The 23921-nt window shown below is 44.7% G+C and overlaps 1 protein-coding gene across 1 annotated transcript; it reads left to right on the top strand.

The window, feature by feature from the left end:
* Nucleotides 1–741: 741 nt before the first annotated feature.
* mest lies at nucleotides 742–23917 on the top strand. The gene is made up of 12 exons (XM_038738791.1): nucleotides 742–978; nucleotides 1365–1555; nucleotides 2016–2095; nucleotides 2219–2296; nucleotides 2421–2557; nucleotides 2682–2740; nucleotides 3216–3256; nucleotides 3462–3532; nucleotides 3649–3750; nucleotides 3838–3914; nucleotides 16789–16852; nucleotides 23366–23917. The coding sequence occupies exons 2-12, from the start codon at nucleotides 1402–1404 to the stop codon at nucleotides 23481–23483; spliced, it is 981 nt and encodes a 326-aa protein (XP_038594719.1). The 5' UTR covers nucleotides 742–978; nucleotides 1365–1401; the 3' UTR covers nucleotides 23484–23917.
* The last annotated feature ends 4 nt before the right edge of the window (nucleotides 23918–23921 follow it).

Below are 23921 nucleotides of genomic sequence, written 5' to 3'. Positions count from 1 at the left end.
TATTTGGGGTTTTTTGACTAATATAGAAGACTTAGAAAAGTGAGAAGTTAAAAACCTATTTTTCTCAAACCAATGTGTCATACATGAACAAATTTCTATTTTAGTATTTTTTGTTTTTTTGCTTTCCTTGCTTTGCTTGCTGGTTTGAAGTGGGTGGGAGTTAGCTGGTAATATGTGAGTCACATAGGCCAAGTTCCCTGCATTAATCAGGATTTTAATGAAAACGGTTTGTTTGTTTGATTGATGGTGCCTACACTGTTGATCAAAATTTAATCAATCACACCACACCAACACAGTATTTCTGAGCGCTTTGAGAGTCAAATTTCCCACATGGGGACATTAAAATATCTATCTATCTATCAATATAGGCTAACTTAATTTAATTTTTTTATTTTCCCCCACTTTAGCTTCAATTGTTGCTTATTTAGTCACGAGTGTTTAATGGTATGTAGAAAGGGGCTTCCAGGGGCTTTACAAATATTTAAATGATAAATAGATTATCAGAATTGTTGGCAAAACACATTTTGATCATCTGCTAGTGGATTAATCGACGTATAATTATTATATCTTGATATAATGTACAGTTTTCTGGTATATCTCAAGTATATGCCATTGCACATCCAGACCGGCAGAGAGCGGTGGACTTGCTGTAGCCCTTTAAACCAAGATTGTGTATTACTAAAATGAGTCACTCGGCTTTGTCTTCTTAACGGATGACAACGCCCACAACCACGTACGCTGCACGGATTTCCCAGTCAGCCTGAAACCAATTGGCGGAATTTTGTCCTTGCGGCTTGTATAAATTAGCAAATTTATTCAACTTTTGGGGAAGCCGAAAGTAGGAACAGAGCAAGACGTCGGCGCTTTTTTCCCCTCTTTGCAAACCGTCGTTTCTTTCCGCTCTGTAGGAATGCGTGCTGCAGTAATGGATCCTAAACACTGGGCGAAGGTCTGCAAGTGACAGGTCGCGACATTTCTGTAAGTCCTGTAGTCTGCGACCGTGTTGAATTAAAGAAATGTCACCAGTAGTATATAATGAGAGATTAGAGCTATTTGTTTCTCATGAGTTGTTGCCCTTTCCCCAGTAAGCGAGCATTTTTAGCTAACAATCTGTAACGTTAACGTTTCACCGTATTTGAGTGACAGTAAACCGTTAAGTCAGTCATCTGCAGTGAGTTTTTCTTATTTAGCTGGGTTTTCTGTCATCTTTCTTTTCTACTACAGTCTTGTTAGGGGAACAGAATTAACGTTAGCCTCTGAACACGCCTCCATAACGTTACACGATTCAGCTTGAAAGGATTGACACGAACTTGAACATTTGCTTTACTATTGTGCGCCTTGTCTTTTGTTGTCCCGTCTCTCAGGGGCAGGGATGAGACTCACCCCACCGCTGAGCTCAAGATGAGAGAGTGGTGGATCCATGTGGGTTTGATCTGCATCCCGCTGGTAGCCGTCTACCTGCACATCCCGCCCCCTCAGCTGTCACCTGCCCTGCAGAAGTGGCACAGTGCCGGAGAGGCCTTCCACTTCAGAGGCAGGGAGATCTTCTACAGAGGTAAGAGACAACTCGTCCCTAATCCACAGTGCGATCCAGTTGAGAGAACAGTCCATTTAGTGGTTGTTCCAGAGTTTACAGTCATGATCTACGTCTGCAGATGGACTTTGCCTTGTTGCCTTGAAATGTCCCCTCTTTTGGTTCTGAGTGCTTTAAGGGCTTCTCACCAGTGCTGACCTAAAAATGCACATAACGAAGTTCATGCCATATGACGTACAGCTCAAGAGCAGCTACCAAACTGACCCTGCTTTAAAGCTCAGCAAAGATGATCAGTTTACAATGATATAAAATATCATTGCGTCATCATCTAAGCGGTAAACATGACTCTTAAGAGACCTAATCCCATTTATACTTGGAGTAAAACACACAAAAAAATATCACTTCTTTCACCACATGGTGTTAAAAACATATTTGCCTCTGTATTTAGCATACATGTATTTCTCCTTCCTCCTCAAACCAGATTCCTATGGTGCTTTGGGAAGCTCCGATGTCGTCATTCTGCTCCATGGCTTCCCCACCTCCAGCTTTGACTGGAACAAGGTAACCACTGCGCGCTTAGTAGCTAATCAACACACAACTGGGAAAAACGTTGGGTCTTTTTGGGCGCCGCTCTTATGTGAAGCAGCCAGAATCAAATGTGTGTTGTTTTTTTTTCCCACATAGATTTGGGAGCCCCTCACGCAGCGCTTCCATCGAGTCATTGCCCTGGACTTCCTAGGGTTTGGCTTCAGCGACAAGCCAGTGAGTCAAATTTGTTTTAATTTAAATTTTATATTTCAAATTATATCCCTGCCCCTGTGGATCTTGTCACTTCTGTTTCTTATACTTCCTGCAACTAATTTCCTCCTGTGCCTGACCCTCCCAGCGACCGCACAGGTACTCCATCTTTGAGCAGGCCAGCCTGGTGGAGGCCCTGGTGGCTCACTTGGGCCTGAGCAACCAGCGAATTAATGTGGTGTCCCATGACTATGGAGACACTGTGGCCCTGGAGCTGCTCTATAGGTGTGTGTGTGTGTGTGTGTGTGTGTGTGTGTATTTATGCAAACTGTCAAAACAGAGCAAAATGATAAATTGATTACCACCCCTTCCTCCCTCTCTCTTTTTATCTGTCCTGCTCCCAAAACAGGAGTGACCAAAATCGCACAGGTCACCTGACCTTTAACAGCCTGTGTCTTTCCAATGGAGGTACTGTGCAGTTTATTATATTTGGCCATGTAGCAGCTTTTCTGCACCAACAGCAGGGATTTTACGTTCTGTAAAAGTAGAAAAAGAATAAATCTTCCTCAACAAGAGCTCCATGTAAACAAGATTTGCATTAAAATGTTATGTTCTGTGTTGCAAAGCAGCTCACTGTGCTTTAGTACAAAAAACAACACGTTTGCTCTTCGTTTTAATCATTCAAGTAATTTTATTAAGCAAAAATCCCTAACATGTTCTCCATCTAATCTCTGCATAATGAGTATTTTAGGTCTTTGATGTAACTGTAAATTGAACATTTTCATGGGCCGCTTGTCGGACAAATCAAGCAATTTGAAGACTTCAGCTTGTGTTCTATGAATAATTACTTGCAGCTTTAAACCATTAGCATTACAGCTTTACCCAAATCTGATTGCTGTGTTGTGAAAGTCGCAGTCACTGCTGACACTTTTATTTCCAACAGGAATATTCCCAGAAACACATTACCCACGGCTGCTGCAGACGGTGAGTCACCTTTGTTTTCTTCATCCCACGCTTCAGCTCATGTGGCGTTATGTAACATACGCCATAAGATTTAAAAAAACAAACAAAAAAAACCCAAAAAGCTGATGAGATTGAAGCAATCCACTTGAGTCCGATGAGCTGAATTTTGGGGAGCCTTTTGGCTGTCAAAGTACTCCCTGAGACATTTTTGTTTTGTCTCCCAAAGCTTCTGAAGGACTTCACTTTTCTGGCTCCAGTTCTGACACGTCTCACCAACTACATGATCTTCAAAAAGGGGTAAGAGAATCAGAGTTTTGTTCCAAATTGTGAGACTGAAATGTATGTTTTGCACCAGTATGTAAATGCATTAATATAATTTCCATGCTTGATATTGTTGTTTTGTTGACGGTTAGGATTGGAGACGTGTTTGGTCCATACACGCAGCCCACAGATGCTGAGTTCTGGGACATGTGGACGGGTTTACGCTACAACGACGGCAACTTAGTTTTGGACAGGTATGTGTTTGCTTTGTTTTTAATTATCTTTGCTGCTATCCATCTCTGTTCAATCATTTCTAATGTTGTCTTCTCCCTCCCTCCCAGCATTCTGCAGTACATCAACCAGAGATTAAAGCACAGAGAGCGATGGGTGGGCGCGCTCACTTCCACCTTTGTCCCACGTGAGTCCACAGTTGCATCAGTGTACATACAATGTGATATGCGTGATGATAAATCAGAGGGTGGAAGCTCTTTTGTGTGGGCCAAACACTTCCTTAGGGTGTAACCCAGCAGCCTCGGCCAGAGAGCCGCTGATGCTAAGCTTCTTAGCCTGCGAGGAGAAGCCTCGTTGTCCATCTGTGATCCCGAGCTCAGGAGGGGGATGTGGGGGTAGGGATGTGTGTGGTACTGACACAGACCTCATGTCATATGCAGCTAAAAGGCTTTAGCGAGGGTTCCAGAGCTGGTTCTTCTGAATCCTCCTATCAGTGAGCAATTCTGAAAAATTGAAGGGTCAGGTGGTTAATAAAATAATGTGGCATCCTGCTAGATATAAAAATTGTATCTGCACCAGAAACTGGTCAGTCCATCACTTTGGTTCAGACTGAAATGTCTCCACAGCAGTTGGATGGACTGCTGTGTCATTAGTTCATGTTCCAAGAAGATGAATTCTAATGAGTTGGTGATCTCTTCTCTAACACAATCATCAAGTCAAATGTTTTGATTTTTCCAATACGACCAAATACCTCAGCATCAGCTGTACTTCCCGTATAATGCTTCTTAGCAAATGTTAGCATGCTAAACTAAGATTGTTAACAGGGTAAACATTATATCTGCTCAACATCAGCATGCTAGAATTGACATTGTTAGCATGCTGATGTTCACCGCTAGAGCGTGCGCTCTATGTCCTATCCTTTCATGAATAAAGACACCCCCCCACCCCTCTGATTAATATTTTTACATTAGCAATGGGTGAAATGACCACCTGTATGTAAGAGGGATCACTTGTGGTGACAAACCCACAGATAATTTATCACCCGACAATTCCTGTTACCTTTAAGGATCCTCATGCCATCATTTAGCTCGCTGTTTTGGTTTTCTGGTTTGCAACTTTTATTATTTTAGCTCATAACGTAGTTTCCAGACCGACAGCTGTTTCTAGCAACAACAAAAAACAACTGTACACTACCTGTCCAGAACCGAAAAATGGACAAAGTTAGCGACTAGCTGGTGAACATAGCTAAGCATTTTGCAGCTAAAGAGACAGATGGGGTTGGTGGAAACCAAAACATGGAACTGCCATGATACAAGGCGAGACAGTTTGAGCTCGATTTTTCTGCTATGAGACTGAGAGCTGAGAAGGAGGAGGTCCTCGCAAGCATTACTCCAACCCTGGGAGTCAAACTGTCCTGTTCTGGCCCTGCTCCAGACAGACAGCCTGCAGAAGCTGACACTGATCCTCCCCTACTACAGCACTCTGAGGCCCTGGACATCATGAGAGAGCACTTATCCCAGATGGAAATAGAACTGGTACAGATCAGAGAGCAGCTGGACCAACAGCAGCCTACTTCTCCTACTGTCAGTGACTTCCAGGCCAAGAAAGAACAGTACAGTGTCAACTCACAGCTGAGAGAGTTTCAACAAGAACTAGCTCGACAGGAAAGAGAGCTGGATCATCTCAGTGAGGAGGTGAAGGAACTTAGGAAGGACTGAGACAACTGCAGAATTGAGTTGGCTATACTGAGAGAAGAGCTACAGGACAGGGACAGGCTCAGTCTACAAGCCAGACTGAACTCTACACAACCCCCTGTGCCCATCTCTCAGATCCAGACCACATCCAGCCAAACTCCCACTACACATGCTGAAGGACAACACAGCCACAGCTCCACTTCCAGACCTGACAGCTGAGTCTGAACAAACACATACAAGCAGAAGGGCTGACATTATCCTCCTCATGGACTCTAATGGAAAGTTCCTGGATGAAAAGACCTTATCCCCAAGGCACAGAACGGAGAAGATCTGGTGCCCCAATACCAGGAGAGCCCTGGAGCTGTTAACAGTGCCTGAACTAGGTTCACCTAGCCACATCATCATTCATACAGGCACCAACGACTTAAGGTCCTCAACAGGATAGACTGGCGGACTCCTGGGTAGAGTTATTTAGCTAGCCTCCACCAATTTCCCTACCAGCAAGATAGTCATATCTACGCTGCTGCAGAGGAGAGACACCATTCACAGAGTGAATATCAGCCTCTCCAGGGACTGTGCCCACCACCCAACCCTCCACCTGGACTGCCTGTATGATAACATGCACATGCAGAAATGCAGTCCTCACCCTTGCTAGGACCCTGAAGGATGTTCAACCCACAACGCAGACCATCCAGACCTCCACCATGCATCCACCGTGTCACCAACATCACAATCCACAGCCCACTTCACATGTGAGCCCCCCAACCTGGAGGTCCTATACCCCCCCCCCAACGGCAGAACCAAGACTACAGGAGCAGCAGCCTCTTGGGCTGAACTATGCTGCAGTGGTGAGAAGAGCCATAGCCGCGCCCCCCTCTGGTGAACTCAGACATATTACACACGCTAAACCTGCTCTGCACTCGCCTCCATGGTGGAAGAGCAGAGACCTCTTAAAGACATCATAATAATTCATAGTTTAGCATGTTGGATATCATTTTAAACGAATAGTAATATAAGGACAATTCTTAATAGCATTTCACACATGAAACACTCTAAAATGTCACTCAAAGTTTAATTTTATTAATTTACCTAAAATACTGTTTTCCTCTTTTTACACTTTTTTTTTCTTTTTCATTTGTTACTAGTATTATTTTTTTAATATCTATTATTATTTGTTTTTTAAGGTGTTTGTCTAATTTTTGAACGGATTACACTTGGAGATTAAATCGTTTACAATAACATGTTGGAACATTCAAGGTCTGAGATCAGCTTTTGGTTTAAAGAGCAGAAATTCAGATAAAAGACTCTGACATAGTTTTACAGGAGACATGGTGCAGAGAAGATGTTTCCACTGGTCGTCCTCACGGCTACACTGAGATTATTATACCATCAACAAAAAATCCCATAATAACCCAAGGCAGAGATTCAGGAGGCATGATTATATGGTAAATCAGAACTGAGCCAGTCCATCAGTTATTAAAAAAAGAAGAATCTTATAGATTGTTGAAAATTAACAAACAGATCATTTGTGCTGAGCAATATGTCTACATGTGTGTCTATATACCTCCATCAGAATCCCCTACTACAACCCAGATATTTTCTCTATTCTTGAGGAGAAAGTTAACCATTATAAAACCATGGGCAATGTATTAATCTGTGGGGACTTGAACGCTCGAAAAGGGGAAAGAGCTGACACTATGAACACCCAGGAAGACAAACGCGTACCTGGAAGCACCTGCTTCCCCCTCCCTGAATGTCCTGCTAGAAAGAGCTTTGACAAGCTTACTTATACAAGCGGTATGTAGCTTTTACAGCTCTGCCGTACACTGTGTCTGTACATTGTCAACGGCAGGCTACGAGGGGACTCGCGGGGCCACTACACTTATAGCTCAGCTCTTGGCAGTAGTACGGTAGATTATTTCATTACAGATCTAGATCCAAGAGCTTTCACAGTCAGCCCTCTCAAACCCCTCTCAGACCACAGCAAAATCACTATCTATCTGAACAGGGTTCAGTCTAAGTCTGGAGCCCCTAGTGCCTGTGAACCGTTTAACTTTACATACTGTTACAGATGGACCCCAGACAGCATGGGGGTGTACCAAAAGGCACTTCAAAACATCAAAACATAGATGATTTAACTCATTTATTTCTAACTGAAACATTCACCCAGAATAATTCTGGTGTAAATTCTGTTTTTTTAATATTTCATCATTTGGCATTATTGTCTAATTTGAAAGTCTCCAAACCAAACCCTCAACAAATGAACAATAACAAATGGTTTGACACTGAATGCAAAAACCTAAGGAAAACTTTAGGGAAATTATCAAATGAAAAGCATAGGGACCCAGATAACCACAACATACGCTGTCAATATGAGGCCACTCTGAAACAATACAAGTACACCCTAAATACTAAGAAAGAACAACACAGCAAGAACCAGCTCTGTGAAAGTGAGGAATCCTTAGAGTCCAACCAGTTCTGGGAGAAATGGAACAACCTAAACAAAACCCAGCAGGATGAATTGGCGATCCAAGATGGAAATACTTGGATTAATCACTTTAGTGAATGATACAGTAATATTACAAAAATTGATGATCAGTACAAGATATTCACAAAATGGAAAACTCTGGAGGTGGTGATGGAAAAAAAACAAACAACCAAAACCCTCTAGATTACCTGGTAACAGAACAAGAATTAACAGAAGTCATCCAGTCCCTGAAAGGAAAAAAGGCTTGTGGTATTGATGGAATCCTCAACGAAATGATCAAATACTCAGACCATAAAATCAGATTGGCTATACTAAAACTATTTAGTACTATTTTAGCAACTGAAACTTTTCCAGACATCTGGAACAAAGGTTTAATAACCCCAATTCATAAATCCGGAGATAAATATGACCCAAATAACTACAGAGGAATATGTGTATCCAGTAACCTGGGAAAAATATTCTGCAACATCATTAATAAACAACTTGTCAACTTTCTTGATGACCACAATATTCTGCATAAATGTCAAATTGTTTTTTTACCAAATTGTCGCACAACGGACCATATATTTACCCTCCAGACTCTAATTGGTCAAGAAAAGAAAGGTATATGCCTGTTTTGTTGACTTCCAAAAAGCCTTTGATTCCATCTGGCACGAGGGTCTTTTCTATAGGCCTCTTGAAAGTGGCATTGGAGGAAAAACATGATTTGATTAAGAACATGTCTACAAAAAGTGAATGTGCCATAAAGATTGGAAACAGACAAACCGCATTCTTCTCCCAGGGCCGGGGAGTGAGGCAGGGATGCAATCTCAGTCCAGTTCTCTTCAATCTATATATCAATGAATTAGCGAACCAATTAGAGAGTTCCATGGCACCTGGAACTCATCCTGAACGACACAGAGATCAGAGGTCTGCTGTATGCAGATGACTTAGTGTTGCTTTTACCTACTAAAGAAGGTTTGCAGCAGTACCTTAATCTCTTGCAGAGATTCTGTCAGACCTGGACCCTGACAGTAAACACAGCAAAGACTGAAAGATAATAATCTTTCAGAAACAATACAGAAATCAGGTTGCACACAATTTCTATTTAGACACCACTAAATTACAACATACAAAAAACTACACATACCTTGGCCTCAACATTACATACACAGGGAACTTCAACATGGCTGTGAAAGATCTGAGGGACAAAGCAGGGAGAGCTTTCTATGCAGTAAAAAGAAACCTTAAGATCTATATTCCAATTTAGGTCTGGCTTAAAATTTTCCAATTTGTACTAGAACCAATAATTCTATATGGTAGCAATATTTGGGGGCCAAAACTTAATAATGAATTTGACAAATGGGACAAAACAATCATAGAATACCTAAATAAAATACAGAGTTCTGTAAGAGCATCCTGCAGGTGCAGAGAAAAACACCAATTCAATTTTACAATCACTTAAAATCAGTTAACCCCCAGACATACCATCACAAAGCACACCAGGAGCTGAAACCAGAGAAGAGTCGCCTCAGCCAGCTGGTCCTGAGGCTCTCTGCACTAACAAGTCCCCAACAGCCTCAGGCGAGCAACACCACTCAAACAGACTAAGCAAGCAGAAAGAAAAATATATACTGGAAAGAAACGACCAAAAAAAATAAATTACAATGTTATCTTATCCTAAAAAGAGGACACTGGCAAATTACCTGAGCACAATAAAGTGTCCTAAACTAAGAAAAATGTTGACAACATACAGACTGAGTGAACACAGCCTGGCCATAGAAAAGGGTCACAACAGACAGAGCTGGCTACCACAAGAGGAGAGACTCTGCTCCCAGTGTGACACTGGACAGGTAGAGACAGAGCTGCACTTTCTAACCTCATCCCCTAAATACAGGTGCTGGTCAAATAATTAGAATATCATCAAAAAGTTGATTTTTCATTAATACCATTCAAAAAGTGAAACTTGTATAATGTATATGTCACGCTCTGCCGTTGGCCATCCTTTGTGTTTACTTTTGAGTTTGGTATCTGCCTTGGTATGTTGAGTTTTGGGTTCTGTCCTGTCTAGTGTCCAGTATCTGTTATATAGTCTGCTTGTCATGTCAAGTCTCTGTTTTCCTCTGCTCTCTCTCTCTGCCTCGTTAGTCTCATGTCTGTCACCTGTGTTGCTCCCGCCCTGCTCGTTAGTCCCTGTGTATATATCTGGTGTTTCTGTCTTGTCCTTGTCCGGTCATTGTTCATGTTACCCCCCAGTCTGTCGTGTGTGTACTCTCTGCCTGTAACCAGCCTTGCTTGTCTCGTCTTGTCTCGTCTCCCGGTACTTTTGGATTTTGGATTTTGGATTTCAGTTATTCAGCCACTCACCTGTAAGTGTGCTCGCTTTTGTTTGTTTATTAAAACCCTTCGTGTACCATACCTGCCCCGCTCTGTGTCCTGCGTTTGGGTTCTCCAACCTGCCTCCACACCACGATCGTGACAGAATGACCGGACCAATTAAGAGCCCAGCAGACACACTAACTGAGGAACAGACTGACGTGCTGAGGGAGCTTCTGACGCTGAGGAATATGTGGTATGGGGCTAGTCATGTTAGCCATAAGGCAGCTATCGTGTCCCTTGCCTGGAAGAGCCTGGCTGCTCAGCCAGGAGCAGCAGACTCTCTCCCTGGGTGGGTTTGTGACTTCCTCCACACCTCAGCCAATCCCCCAGCCAAGTCCTCATCAGTTCCTCAGTCTGTTAGCCTGCAAATGGCTAACACCCGGACCGCTAGCCTCTGTTCGGCTGGCGCTGCTAGCCCTCCGCCTGCCCTGCCTGTTATCTGTTCGGCTGGCGCCGCTAGCCCTCTGCCTATCCTGCCTGTTACCTGTTTGGCTAGCGCCGCTAGCCCTCCGCCTGTCCTGCCTGTGTCCTGCTCGGCTAGCGCCGCTAGCCCTCCGCCTGTCCTGCCTGTATCCTGCTCGGCTCGCGCCGCTAGCCCTCCGCCTGTCCTGCCTGTATCCTGCTCGGCTAGCGCTGCTAGTCCTCCGCCTAGCCTGTCCGTCCGCCTGCCTGCCCTACCTACCAAGGACTCAGGGACTATGACTCTCCTGGCCAGGGAGTCAGAGGCAGCACGGGCAGCTAGACTATGGCCTGATAGCTAGGCTTTCCCCGGAGTCGTCCTTTGAAGGGAGTCGCCTAGCCATCTTTTCGGGTTCCCGTGGTGGTCATCGGAGGCGACGAGGTCACCATCAGCGACCCGTCGGCAACAAACCTGTCCCCTGGCTTGCTAGAACGGCTAGCCGCCTGCCTGATTCCCGGCCCACTAGCGCTGCTAGCTCCACATCAGACCTGCCTGATCCCCAGCCTGCTAGCGCTGCTAGCCACCTGCCTGATCCCTGGCCTACTCCTGCTCCCAGGTCTCACTCGGTCGTCCTACCGACACCTGTTACTGGTCCCTCATCAAAGGTCCGACTGACACCAGTTCCAAGGTCTCCGTCGGTGGCCAGACCGGTTCCCGCTCCCCGTGCCCCGTCGGTGGACCGACCGGCACCAGCTCCGTCGGTGGCCCGGCCGACTCCTGTTCCCTCGTCGGTGGCCCGGCCGACTCCTGTTCCCTCGTCGGTGGCCCGGCCGACTCCTGTTCCCTCGTCGGTGGTCCGACCAACACCAGCTTCGTTGGTGGCCCAGCCGACTCCTGTTCCTCATGCTCCGTCGGTGGCCCAGCCGACTCCTGTTCCTCATGCTTCGTCGGTGGTCCGACCGGCACCAGCTCCGTTGGTGGCCCAGCCGACTCCTGTTCCTAGTGCTCAGTCGGTGGTCAGGCCGACTCCAGCTCCTCATGTCCGGTCCATGGTCCCCAGCCCAGCTGTCCAGTCGGTGGTCAGGCCGACTCCAGCTCCTCGTGTCCGGTCCATGGTCCCCAGCCCAGCTGTCCAGTCGGTGGTCAGGCCGACTCCAGCTCCTCGTGTCCGGTCCATGGTCCCCAGCCCAGCTGTCCAGTCGGTGGTCCGGCCGACTCCAGCTCCTCGTGTCCGGTCCATGGTCCCCAGTCCTGCTACCCAGTCGGTGGTCAGGCCGACTCCAGCTCCTCGTGTCCGGTCCATGGTCCTCAGCCCAGCTGTCTCGCCGGTGGTCCTCAGCCCAGCTGTGCCTCCAGAGCACCCAAGCTTTGGGTGCCGACCTCCGAAGAGGTCTTGCCGTCGGCCTCCTGCTCGGCCCCCAGTGGGTTTGCTGCCTCACTGTTGGCCGTCCTGCCAACCTCCCGAACTCTGTGGCCCCCCTTTCTGCCCGGCCTGTTGAGTCGACCTCCGGCGCGGCCTCCCGAACTCTGTGGCCCCCCGGTTCTGCCCGGCCTCATGGGTCGTCCCACGGGACACCCACCTGAACTGTTTTGCTCTCCTGGTCTACTCGGTCGACCTCCGGGACGGCCTCCTGAACTGTGTTTACCCCCTGATTTGCTCGGCCTGTCTTGTCATCCTCCGGGACGGCCTCCTGAACTGTGTTTTCCCCTGATTTGCTCGGCCTGTCGGGTCGTCCTCCAGGACGACCTCCTGAACTGTGTTTACCCCCTGATTTGCTCGGCCTGTCTTGTCATCCTCCGGGACGGCCTCCTGAACTGTGTTTTCCCCCTGATTTGCTCGGCCTGTCGGGTCGTCCTCCGGGACGACCTCCTGAACTCCGTGATCCCTTTGGTCTGCACGGCCTCCTGGGACGCCCTCCGGGACGACCTCCTGAACTGTTCTGCCCCTCTGCCTTGCCCTGCATGTTAGGCCAAGCGCCTTACCTGCCCTGTTTCCTGGGCATGATCTGCCTGTTGGGTGGTTCCCACGGAGTGTTTTGTCCCCTTGGCCTGCTTGTGCGATCTCCCGAACTCTGTCGCCCCCTTGCCTTGCCCTCTGGCCACCCTCCTGAGAGTTCCTGGTCTGGCCCTCCTCCTGTCCTCCCTCCGCCCACCCTGGCTCGACTTGCCCTCCTCCTGTCCTCCCTCCGCCCACCCTGGGCCGGCTTGTGCCTTGATTTTGTGCTGTTTTGGGTTTTGTTGACCGTCTGGAGACGCTCGTCGGGGGGGGGGGGGGTACTGTCACGCTCTGCCGGTTGGCCATCCTTTGTATTTACTTTTGAGTTTGGTATCTGCCTTGGTATGTTGAGTTTTGGGTTCTGTCCTGTCTAGTGTCCAGTATCTGTTATATAGTCTGCTTGTCATGTCAAGTCTCTGTTTTCCTCTGCTCTCTCTCTCTGCCTCGTTAGTCTCATGTCTGTCACCTGTGTTGCTCCCGCCCTGCTCGTTAGTCCCTGTGTATATATACCTGGTGTTTCTGTCTTGTCCTTGTCCGGTCATTGTTCATGTTACCCCCCAGTCTGTCGTGTGTGTACTCTCTGCCTGTAACCAGCCTTGCTTGTCTCGTCTTGTCTCGTCTCCCGGTACTTTTGGATTTTGGATTTCAGTTATTCAGCCACTCACCTGTAAGTGTGCTCGCTTTTGTTTGTTTATTAAAACCCTTCGTGTACCATACCTGCCCCGCTCTGTGTCCTGCGTTTGGGTTCTCCAACCTGCCTCCACACCACGATCGTGACAGTATACATTCATTCCACACAGACTGATATATTTCAAGTGTTCATTCCTTTTAATTTTGATGATTATAACTGACAACTAATGAAAACCCCAAAATCAGTATCTCAGAAAATTAGAATATTGTGAAAAGGTTCAATATTGAAGACACCTGGTGCCACACTCTAATCAGCTAATTAACTCCTGCAAAGGCCTTTAAATGGTCTCTCAGTCTAGTTCTGTAGGCTACACAATCATGGGGAAGACTGCTGACTTGACAGCTGTCCAAAAGACGACCATTGACACCTTGCACAAGGAGGGCAAGACACAAAAGGTCATTGCTAAAGAGGCTGGCTGTTCACAGAGCTCTGTGTCCAAGTACATTAATAGAGTGCCGAAGGGAAGGAAAAGATGTGGTAGAAAAAGTGTACAAGCAATAGGGATAATCGCACCCTGGAGAGGATTGTGAAACAAAACCCATTCAAAAATGTGGGGGAGATTCACAAAGAGTGGACTGCAGCTGGAGTCAGTGCTTCTGCACAGCGTCAGAAGCGTCTCGCCTGGGCTAAAGCCAAAAAGTACTGGACTGCTGCTGAGTGGTCCAAAGTTGTGTTCTCTGGTGAAAGTAAATTTTGCATTTCCTTTGGAAATCAAGGTCCCAGAGTCTGGAGGAAGAGAGGAGAGGCAGAGAATCCACGTTGCTTGAAGTCCAGTCTAAAGTTTCCACAGTCAGAGATGGTTTGGGGTGCCATGTCATCTGCTGGTGTTGGTCCACTGTGTTTTCCGAGGTCCAAGGTCAATGCAGCCGTCTACCAGGACGTTTTAGAGCACTTCATGCTTCTTGCTGCTGACCAACTTTATGGAGATGCAGATTTCAATTTCCAACAGGACTTGGCACCTGCACACAGTGCCAAAGCTACCAGTACCTGGTTTAAGGACCATGGTATCCCTGTTCTTAATTGGCCAGCAAACTCGCCTGACCTTAACCCTATAGAAAATCTATGGGTTATTGTGAAGAGGAAGATGCGATACGCCAGACCCAACAATGCAGAAGAGCTGAAGGCCACTATCAGAGCAAACTGGGCTCTCGTAACACCTGAGCAGTGCCACAGACTGATCGACTCCATGCCATGCCGCATTGCTGCAGTAATTCAGGCAAAAGGGGCCCCAACTAAGTATTGAGTGCTGTACATGTTCATACTTTTCAGTTGGCCAACATTTCTAAAAATACTTTTTTTTTGTATTGGTCTTAAGTAATATTCTAATTTTCGGAGATACTGAATTTGGGATTTTCATTACTTGTCAGTTTTAATCATCACAATTAAATGAAATAAACATTTGAAATATATCGGTCTGTGTGTAATGAATGAATATAATATCAAAGTTTCACTTTTTGAATGGAATTACTGAAATAAATCAACTTTTTGACAAAATTCTAATTATATGACCAGCACCTGTATAAAACACTAAGGCAAAAAAACTTTTCTCAAATATACCCCAAGTTCGAATTCATATCAGACACACAGAAACTCCCCTGTTTACTGGGAGAAATGCCCAAATGTGAAATAATTGCTGCAAAATATGTCTCCTCATGCCATGAAGTGAGGACAACCAGTGGAAACTCAGCCTGATAAATAATTGTACAAATTTTCAAATTATTATTTTGATTGTTTGATATTTTAGTAATTGTTTTTAATTGTAACATTCCTACATTTGATCTAATAAATTTATGAGAATACAAAATTATGAATTTTAATATTCAGAGAATATTATTTTCTATTTTTTATTAGTCATAAAGCTCTCGTTTCGCAGGGCACCACCGGAGATCCAATTCGCCCAGAGTCTCCGGACCTCTGGGTAGCGTTTTAATAATTATACAATTATTCACTAGTGATCAGTTAGTTAATAATCGCTCAATTATCTTAAATCAATCAGTCAGTCTCATATCAAAGGGGTAAATTCTCATGGCAGGGACTTGGAGTTAGGCAACACACACACAATTCCTTTGATTACAGTGAAATTTTATTAACTAATTAAGGTGAATATAAAAATGCGGTTAAATATACATCCAAGAAATAAACAATGGCTAAACAATGAGAATGTGGGGTTCTATTGTAGGGGAGGATTTGACTCATACGGCGGAAGAGAACTAATGAAAGTAGTTAGATGATACTAACTCGATTAAATTTGTCTAGGAGTTTAAGGACTAAAGATAATGGATTAACAGGCTATTGGACATCACTGACCACAGAATGCAGGGTTTTGGTCTTACTGCTTGTCGCTTCTCCCAGCCGGGGTACTGGTAATGTTAGGCGGCCTCACGCTGGCGGAGTTCCGTGCGTTCTCGGTTAGGACAGCTTAAAGCCATCCTTTCTCTGCCAGGGAATTGCTCCGGAAGTCCGTCTTTTGTCGGCTTATTGAAGAAACTCGCAAGTGGGGGCCTTTTCAAATCCTGGCTTGGGTCAGAGGTTTGGTCATCCTTTGTTACTGCAGGCGGGCCACATGGCTGTGTCCGCCGTTGGAGGGATTAGCTCGACGAATAAAGCTTAAAAAGAACTTGGTCGTTCTTCAATTAAACTAGTGTTAATATACGCACACAAACACACTCTTACGGTATTATCTATTTATTTTATTTAAATTTGTAATATATTATAATAACACATTACTGTTTCATTTATTTATTTATTTTAATTTTTAATATATTTGTATTTTTTAGCACACACACACGCTTACTGTTTTATTTATTTATTTTAATTTTTAATATATTTAATTTTTTTAACATACACACACAAACACATACGCTTTAATTGCTTTAAGCTTTAATTACTTGTTTAATGAAATGTATGGGGTTGATTTTTCTTATGTAGTTTGTATGATGCTTTTGCAATATTGTTGTTATACATGCCAGTAAAGCTAATTCGAATTGAATTGAACAGAGCTAAAAGGAGAGTTAATATCTGGCTCAGGATTCATCACATGGACAGAAAGGTGACTCAAACTGAGAGTTAACGTTGCTCCATAACTGCTGGATTTGTAAATAAGCAACTGTTGGCTAACAAATTAGCTATGTCAGCTTAAATGGTGATAATGTGTCAGGGTTGTGTTTACTACTTGTTTCAGCTGTCAGTTTGGTTGATCATCCATACTTAGTCATTAGTCCATCAGTTAAACATTCGGTCCATTATGTATACTACCTATGTGATTTACCCATATTCAGAACATATGTAGGTTATTTTTTTCAATTCTGAAATTCAGTTTGCTGTTAACTTCCAATTTTAAAATGAGCCACTGTCCTTTAAGACCTCCCTTTTGTTTCACTCCTCCATTTCTCAGTGTTGCTCCCTCCATCTTTTCATCCCTCCTTGTCTTTCAGTGCACATGATCTACGGACCCCTGGACCCAGTCAACCCTCATCCCCAGTTCATCCATCGTTACCAGTGAGTTCCCCCACCTCTGACTTTTAAACCCCGTTCAGATTATCTGTAATACACTCATCTCCTGGCAGAGCTTCTCTCAGCTCACTCTTCGAATGTGAATGAGGACTAATTAAAAGGAGAATGGGTAGTTTTACAGAATGTCTGAAATCTTTTCTTATTTTCTGCAATTCTCTGTGATTTGAGCTGAACAACATATGATAGACTTTATGTAAAAAGTCTCAACATAGTTCATTGTTCAGCTATGAAACTGTGACTTGATTTCAATAGACACAAGTTAGGAAAAATGTCTCACCCTTTAGAAATTAGTTCATGTCTTATGACTTGTGTGGCATTTACGAATATAAGATAATGTCTGTGCAAATAAGAATTTTTTGAACAGAAAAAGCACTTTTTTACTATACCTTTTATTTTACCAGGAAAGTCAATTAAGAATGGATTCTAATTTACAATAACGGCTTGGGAGGATGCAAAGGCCTCCTGTAGAGAATGGGTACTGGGTTTAAATTAAATAACATAAACAACAGACAGAAGACGCAGGACAACACAGTCCCAACAACAAACCTTAAAAACCAGGCAAAAAGACACAAAGAAACCAAATGAAAGAGTAAGAAAACAAAGACAACAAGAAACACACCATACCAAGACATACCATAATCTACTGAGAGTAGACAAATACAACAAATGGCACAATAGTTAAATGAAATGACAGCAGCAGGGCAACATGAAAGAAACACAGTGTCACATGAAGCAGTTACAGGTTTCTGTAAATGAGTAAGTAAAAGTGGCAGTGGTGACTAGAGTGGAGAGTTTTATAGTTTTTTTTTGTAGTTGGTTCCAATCGTTGGGCGCGGCAAACTGAAAGGCAGTGCGACCTAGCGTTGTTTTCTGTAGGGATTTGTAATCTGCATGTGACTTGAAGAGCAGGTGATGTAGGTGGAGGAGTAGGGATAAGTAGACATCCAAATAGGGAGGAGTTATGCCTAAGAGGGTTTTAAAAATAAGCATAAACCAGGGGATCTTAATTCGAGTATGAAGTGATGGCCTGTCTATGAAGGTGTACAGATTGCATTGATATGTCCTGTAAGGATTCAGTGCGTCATCATTGTGCGCGCCTGACAGAGGCCAGGGAGCATTGGCGGCAAATCTAAAAAAAAGGGTCACACGGCCAACTAGAAGTTGGAGATTTAATGCATCATTGCTTAAAGACCTAGATTTTATAAGTTACTTCAAAAAGGAGTGGGCAATATATATGGAAACTAATGACCTGCCAGGAACCTCGCCATGTCTTCTTTGGGAGGCAGCAAAAGCAGTCATGAGAGGTAAAATAATCTCCTATTCATCATACAAAAAAAGAAAGAGAGATCTTGTGAATTAGAGCTAGAACAAAAAATAAAAACATTAGAAACTACCCTTGCTACCTCCCCACAGGAACACATGCTGAATGATCTGAGAAAATCAAAACTTGAATTAAATGAAATTATTAATAAAAAGACCCAATTTCAGTTGCAAAGACTACGCTTGGAGAACTTTGAACATGGCAATAAATCCGGCAGATTCTTAGCCAGCCAATTGAACTTGAATAAAGAAAAAATAACTATTTCTTCCTTAAAGGACTCAGCTGGGAATCTGATTTATAACCCAGAAGAAATCAACAATGCATTCAGAGATTATTATAAAAACTTATATACATCACAAATTGATCCATCTAGCTCTAACATCGATGCATTTCTGAACAATATAGATTTGCCAAGGTTAGATGATAAACAGATCAGGGCTCTGGATTCACCTGTTTCATTGGCTGAACTCCAGGAAGCTCTCTTACATATGCCGAATAATAAAGCCCCTGGGCCAGATGGTTTTCCCACTGAACTCCACATTCTATAGGATGGTTATGCAAATTAGGGGTACTTGCATGTTACCTCCAACAATGAACTCTGCTAATATCAACCTGCTCCTTAAACCAGACAAAGACCCCACACTCCCATCCAGTTATTGCCCAAAATCACTTATTAACGCAGATCTTAAAATCATCTGCAAAACCCTAGCAAGAAGGCTAGAGAAGGTCACTCCTGGTATAATACACTCTGACCAAACAGGATTTATTAAGGGCAGGCACTCCACCAACAATACACGCAGGCTACTTAACATAATAGACTATGCCACTATTCATAACCTGTAAACTACAGTTGTTTCTTTAGATGCAGAGAAAGCATTTGACAGAGTAAATTGGAAATTTCTATTCGCTACTTTATATAAATTTGGATTTGGAAACTCTTTCATAGATTGGATTAAAATCTTATACAGTTCCCCAAGAGCTTCTGTCAAAACAAATGATCATACTTCTCCATGCTTTAGTCTCCAGAGGGGTACCAGGCAGAGTTGCCCACTCTCTCCCTCGCTGTTTGCTATTTTTATAGAACCACTAGCAGCTGCTATCAGACAAAATAATAATATTAAAGGAATTCAAACAGAAAATATACACCACAAGATAAGCCTTTATGCAGATGATGTATTACTTTTCCTCCTAAACTCACAAACTTCTCTTTCTGAGACAATCACACTTATAGATAAATTCTCATCCATCTCAGACTACTCCATTAACTGGAGTAAATCCATAGTTTTACCTGTAAAGTGTGATTTCCAGAGTATATCTACCACACCGCTAAAGTCTGGGAATATTAAATATCTGGGTGTCAATATTTCCTCCAGGCTGTCAGATCTGACGTGGCTAAACTACACGCCTTTACTTAAATCAATAGAGGATGACCTTGTACATCATTACCTATATCACTCATGGGAAGAGTCTCCACCATAAAAATGATGGTCCTACCTAAAATCAATTACCTGTTTTGTTGTTACCCACCAAACCCTCTGCTGTCTGGTTTAAATCACTGGACTCAAACATCTCAAAATTCTTGTGGAAAAATAAACCCCCACGAATCAGTTTAAAATCTATGCAAAAAGCAAAAGACTGTGGTGGTTTAGAACTGCAAAATTTTTATCATTACTTCCTGTCCAATAGACTACAATATATCTCAAAATGGATCAATCAGAGCCCCCTGGACCACTCATGGATGGACGTAGAACAAACATTGTGTAAGGAAATTAAAATTTCCGATATGTCATTCATCAGTTCCAGCATCAAACGTCATACCTGCTTTAAAAGCATTAACATAAGCACTTCCTTGGCAGCTTGGTGGGAACTTCTCAAAATATCTGGGGCTTCACCTATCTCATGCAGATTTACCCCAATCTGGAATAATCCTGACATCCTGCAAAATAAGAAAACACTAAATTCCCCACTGTGGTATGACAAAGGGATAAGACATCTAGAGCATGTAATGCAAGGCAGTGGCGTCCTCCTGCTTATGGGGGTGGTGGACGGGACTGAATGAATGATGGGGCCAGTCAGGAATCTGGTCTTCTAGCCTCCCTATGACCTCCTTCACCTTTCCCCCTTTGGTCATGTCTCACAACATACACCCTTAGGACCCTGGGGGGCGGGCAGCCTGCAGGGCGTTTGGGGGGTGGGGCTGCTTTATTGCGGCCTCGCACTTCTTCCTCCCCCACTGCCCGCCCCTCAATTTTAATTACACATTAGACACAGAGGGCTTGGGGGGTGGGAGGGTCACGATGGGAGGCTCCACTACCTGACAGTTGTGGGGTGCCTGTGTCTACCTTCCAATTTACCTTAGTTACCACACACCTTATCTTTACTCCACCATACAACACTTCACAATCCATGACATGCATCCAACACAAAACAATACATGTACAGAGGCAGGCAGAGGGGTTGAAGGAGTCGGGGAGATTCTCATTGGCCAAGTGTCCTACCCCTGGAGCCCCGGGCGTCGGGGGTGCTGTGGGGTTGGTGACGGCCTTGCCTGATCTGGGGTGGGCTGGGGGGGGTCGGGGCTCCCCTGGCGTGGGGGCCCGCCCTTGACCTAGGGTTCTGGGGACTCGGGCTTGTGGCCTTTGCTCATTTCTGGGCGGGTGGTGTGTCCCTGGGCCTGGGGGCCCGTTGTCTCCTCTCCTCGCCTGGGCCCTCTTCGGCAGAGGAGAGGCCCCCGCTGCTTCCCCCTGCCAGCTCTCTCACAGTGGGGGCATTCGGGAGTCTCTGGGGCGCATGGCCGGCGTTGTCAGGGTAGGTTTTGGTGCTCCTCCTTGGGGGTGCTTGACTGGGGGTGCTGGGCCCCCGTCCGGGGATGAGATCGGCCTCGGGGGCTGCTGGCACTGCCTGCACTGTAAGGAGGGATGCCTCTGGCTGGGCTGGGGTACCGTTGGCCTGGTTCTCCCGCTTTATCGCTCCCTGGCGGCAGGGAGCTTCCTGGCGCGGCATTCTGCTGTTCTTCCTTGGGGCGGGGTACAGCTTCCCCCGGGGTCCTTTGCACTTTGGGGGGTCGCAGGGTGCCCTGGCTTCTGGGCGTGGGGGTCTCTGCGCGGGTTGATCCGATTGCGGTTTGGTGGGCTGCGGTGGGATTGTGGGGCAATTGTCGATGCATCTTGATGCATTGTGCTTTTTCCCTGGGCACGGTCTCTGAATGGCTGCTGGGCGTTTAGTTTGTGCATTGGAGTCCGGGGGAGGCATTTCCTCGTTGGCTTGGAGGGACCTGTATGCGTCCCTGTTTTGCTTCGTTGGCCTCGGATCCATGCTTCCCCATTTCTCTGTCGGCCAGTTGTTGGACCCCTCTGGATACTGAGGTATATAGTTAGTTTTCGAGATGTGCAGTGTGGGTGCGGGGCAGGGTTGTGCTCCGGTTTGTTCTGGGTTTGTGCCTGGAGTTCTCGGCCCTTGACGGGTGGGTGGGTTGTTGGTGGCATGCAGCTGAGCTAGTTGATTTTGCCTCGTTGCTGGTTTGGCTGGTGTTGCATGGCGGCCGGGGGGCGTGCTGGGCATGGGGGATGTCGGCTGGCGCTGGCGGCCTTAGTTTTTATTCTTTTTCTTTCTCCCACCCCTATTGGCTACTGGGGTTCTTGCCTGCCTGTTGCTGGGGTAGGTGTGGCACAGTCGTGGCATCCCACTCTCACTAACAACTACATTCTTTAACAGGCTTATGCGCACACACATGTACACACACACATTCACCCACACGCACACAGACACAATCAGTCTCACACATAGACACAAATAAATTTAGGTTGTCCCTGGTAGAATTATTCCTGATGCTTTTCTTTCAGTTACTTATTTAAATTAATTATTATTCCAGCTCTCGTGGCTCTGCTGTGTTGCTTATTTAGTGTGTGTGACTGTTTCTTGTTTTCATTTTTCTCTTATTCGTCTTACTATGTCAGCTGTTCATTGCTGCTGTTCGGCTGGTTGTCTTTTACTATTATTATTATTTTTTTATTATTTGTTTTTGTTTTGTTTGTTTGTTGTGTTTTTCTCCTCCCCAAGCCCCCCTCTCTGTTCTATTGCAGGTTTTGTTGCTTTCTGCAATTGGTGCTTCCCACTGCTTTTCCCTGTTGTCCCCACCTTCCATCCCCCTTTCCCCCTTCTCTTACAGGTCTTGTCCTTTCTCTGTGCTGTCTGTTTGTGCCCCCCCATCCCCGTGTCTGCCCCCCTGTCCGGCCCGGTGACAAATCAATACATAATTAAAATAAATAAATAAATAAAAATCTGATTGATGAGTCATAAAGAACATCTAGCCCCTTACCTGCAGACATGTAATGAGAATGGGAATAAGACAGAGTGCTGTCTAGCCACACTACCAAGTGATCTAATGCCACACCCTCAACTGTAGTAATTACACCAGGGTGAGAGGGAGTGTTCTTCCTAACAAAGCACATTATCTTTGTTTGTAGACATTGCTTTTGCTTTATGTTTAGATAAAAACCCCTACCTTCCTTTTTGTATTCACAAACTCTTTTGCTTCACTCCAGCTGACGATGGACTTTCCTCTGCACTTGTTTGTCTTGTAATTACAGAGATTTCACAGTTCACAGCTATGTTACATAATCTTGGGAATCGCATGCGACATTTTGTTTACTGAGTTTTGCCATCTTTACTCTTACATACAGTTGGGAATGTCGTGGGTTCGCCCCAGCTCAGTCTGTCCACCGAGCTTCCCTCACTTTCACGCACAGTGGGGAATCTCATTCGGTCGTCTCTCCCCAGAGACTCAGCAACCTCATGTAAGAGAGGCACATGCCTTTCCACTTCACCGCCGCAACCATCTTTAGCACAAAATCTCCAATTAGTTCGTCTGAATACAGGCTGGGTTTGAACCAGAAACCTTTGGAAGAGTGCGCCAATGATTTTTCTGTTTATATTATAGAGGAAGAACTGTGATAGGATCAACTTACATTTGTTTTAAAGAATTATGTAGTCAGAAAGTCATGATTTAAATCTTGTGCTTTCCACTTAGTTTGAATTAAAATAATGCTACAGTACACAAGTGTGTGTGCTTCAGTGCATGTCCATGTTCATCTTCAGGTCCAAGCACTCATCAGTTCTTTTGTGCCTTTGGTCTGTAATAATCTAATTTATCTTAAATATGTATCTTGTTCCTGCAGGCAGCTAGTCCAGAGGTCGACAGTTACTATCTTGGATGAACACATCAGCCACTACCCTCAGCTGGAAGACCCCACTGGCTTTCTCAACGCATACTTCAATTTTATTCACTCTTTTTGAAGGGAAGCCAAATGCAACATCCATGTTTGAAAATGAATCCAGAACCGTACAAGCAGTTTGGTGCTTCTGCAACACTTTTAGCGCAAAGTGATGAATGGTGATTGTAACTGGGAGAAATGCTGCATCAGTTTCAGATTTCATCACAAATGATGGCAGCAGCCATCCCTAAAATGTCAGTTACTAGAACTGGAAGACATCGGATATAGCTCAGCTAGAAACTTGATTCATTGTACTTAATGCAGCCAACTGAATACTTAGTTATGCGATTATTGAACTCATCTGGGACACTGTTTTGATTCCCTCCATTTTCTGTGAAGCCCAGCAATCGGCTGCACTCTGAATGGATTTTGATATGATTTTCTACATTCCTCTTGATGTCAATGAAAAATCTAAACGTCAACTTTTCTTCAAATAAAGCTAGTTTTGTTTAAAAAGAGT

Source organism: Micropterus salmoides, unplaced genomic scaffold, assembly GCF_014851395.1.
Source record: "Micropterus salmoides isolate LMB-PRFRI ecotype aquatic unplaced genomic scaffold, ASM1485139v1 Ms_hic_scaffold_23, whole genome shotgun sequence".
In the NCBI taxonomy this organism is placed as follows: Eukaryota; Metazoa; Chordata; class Actinopteri; order Centrarchiformes; family Centrarchidae; genus Micropterus; species Micropterus salmoides.
Note: the sequence above shows the minus strand (reverse complement) of the source record. Positions and strands in the feature narration are given on the sequence as shown.

Bases quoted from the DNA above. Each gene is read 5' to 3' on its own strand.
- mest (XM_038738791.1), top strand. From the start codon at position 1,402: ATGAGAGAGTGGTGGATCCATGTGGGTTTGATCTGCATCCCGCTGGTA. The intron at 2,297-2,420 runs GTGAGTCAAATT...TGACCCTCCCAG, and splicing joins TTGGCTTCAGCGACAAGCCA to CGACCGCACAGGTACTCCAT. The intron at 3,915-16,788 runs GTGAGTCCACAG...CTTGTCTTTCAG, and splicing joins CACTTCCACCTTTGTCCCAC to TGCACATGATCTACGGACCC.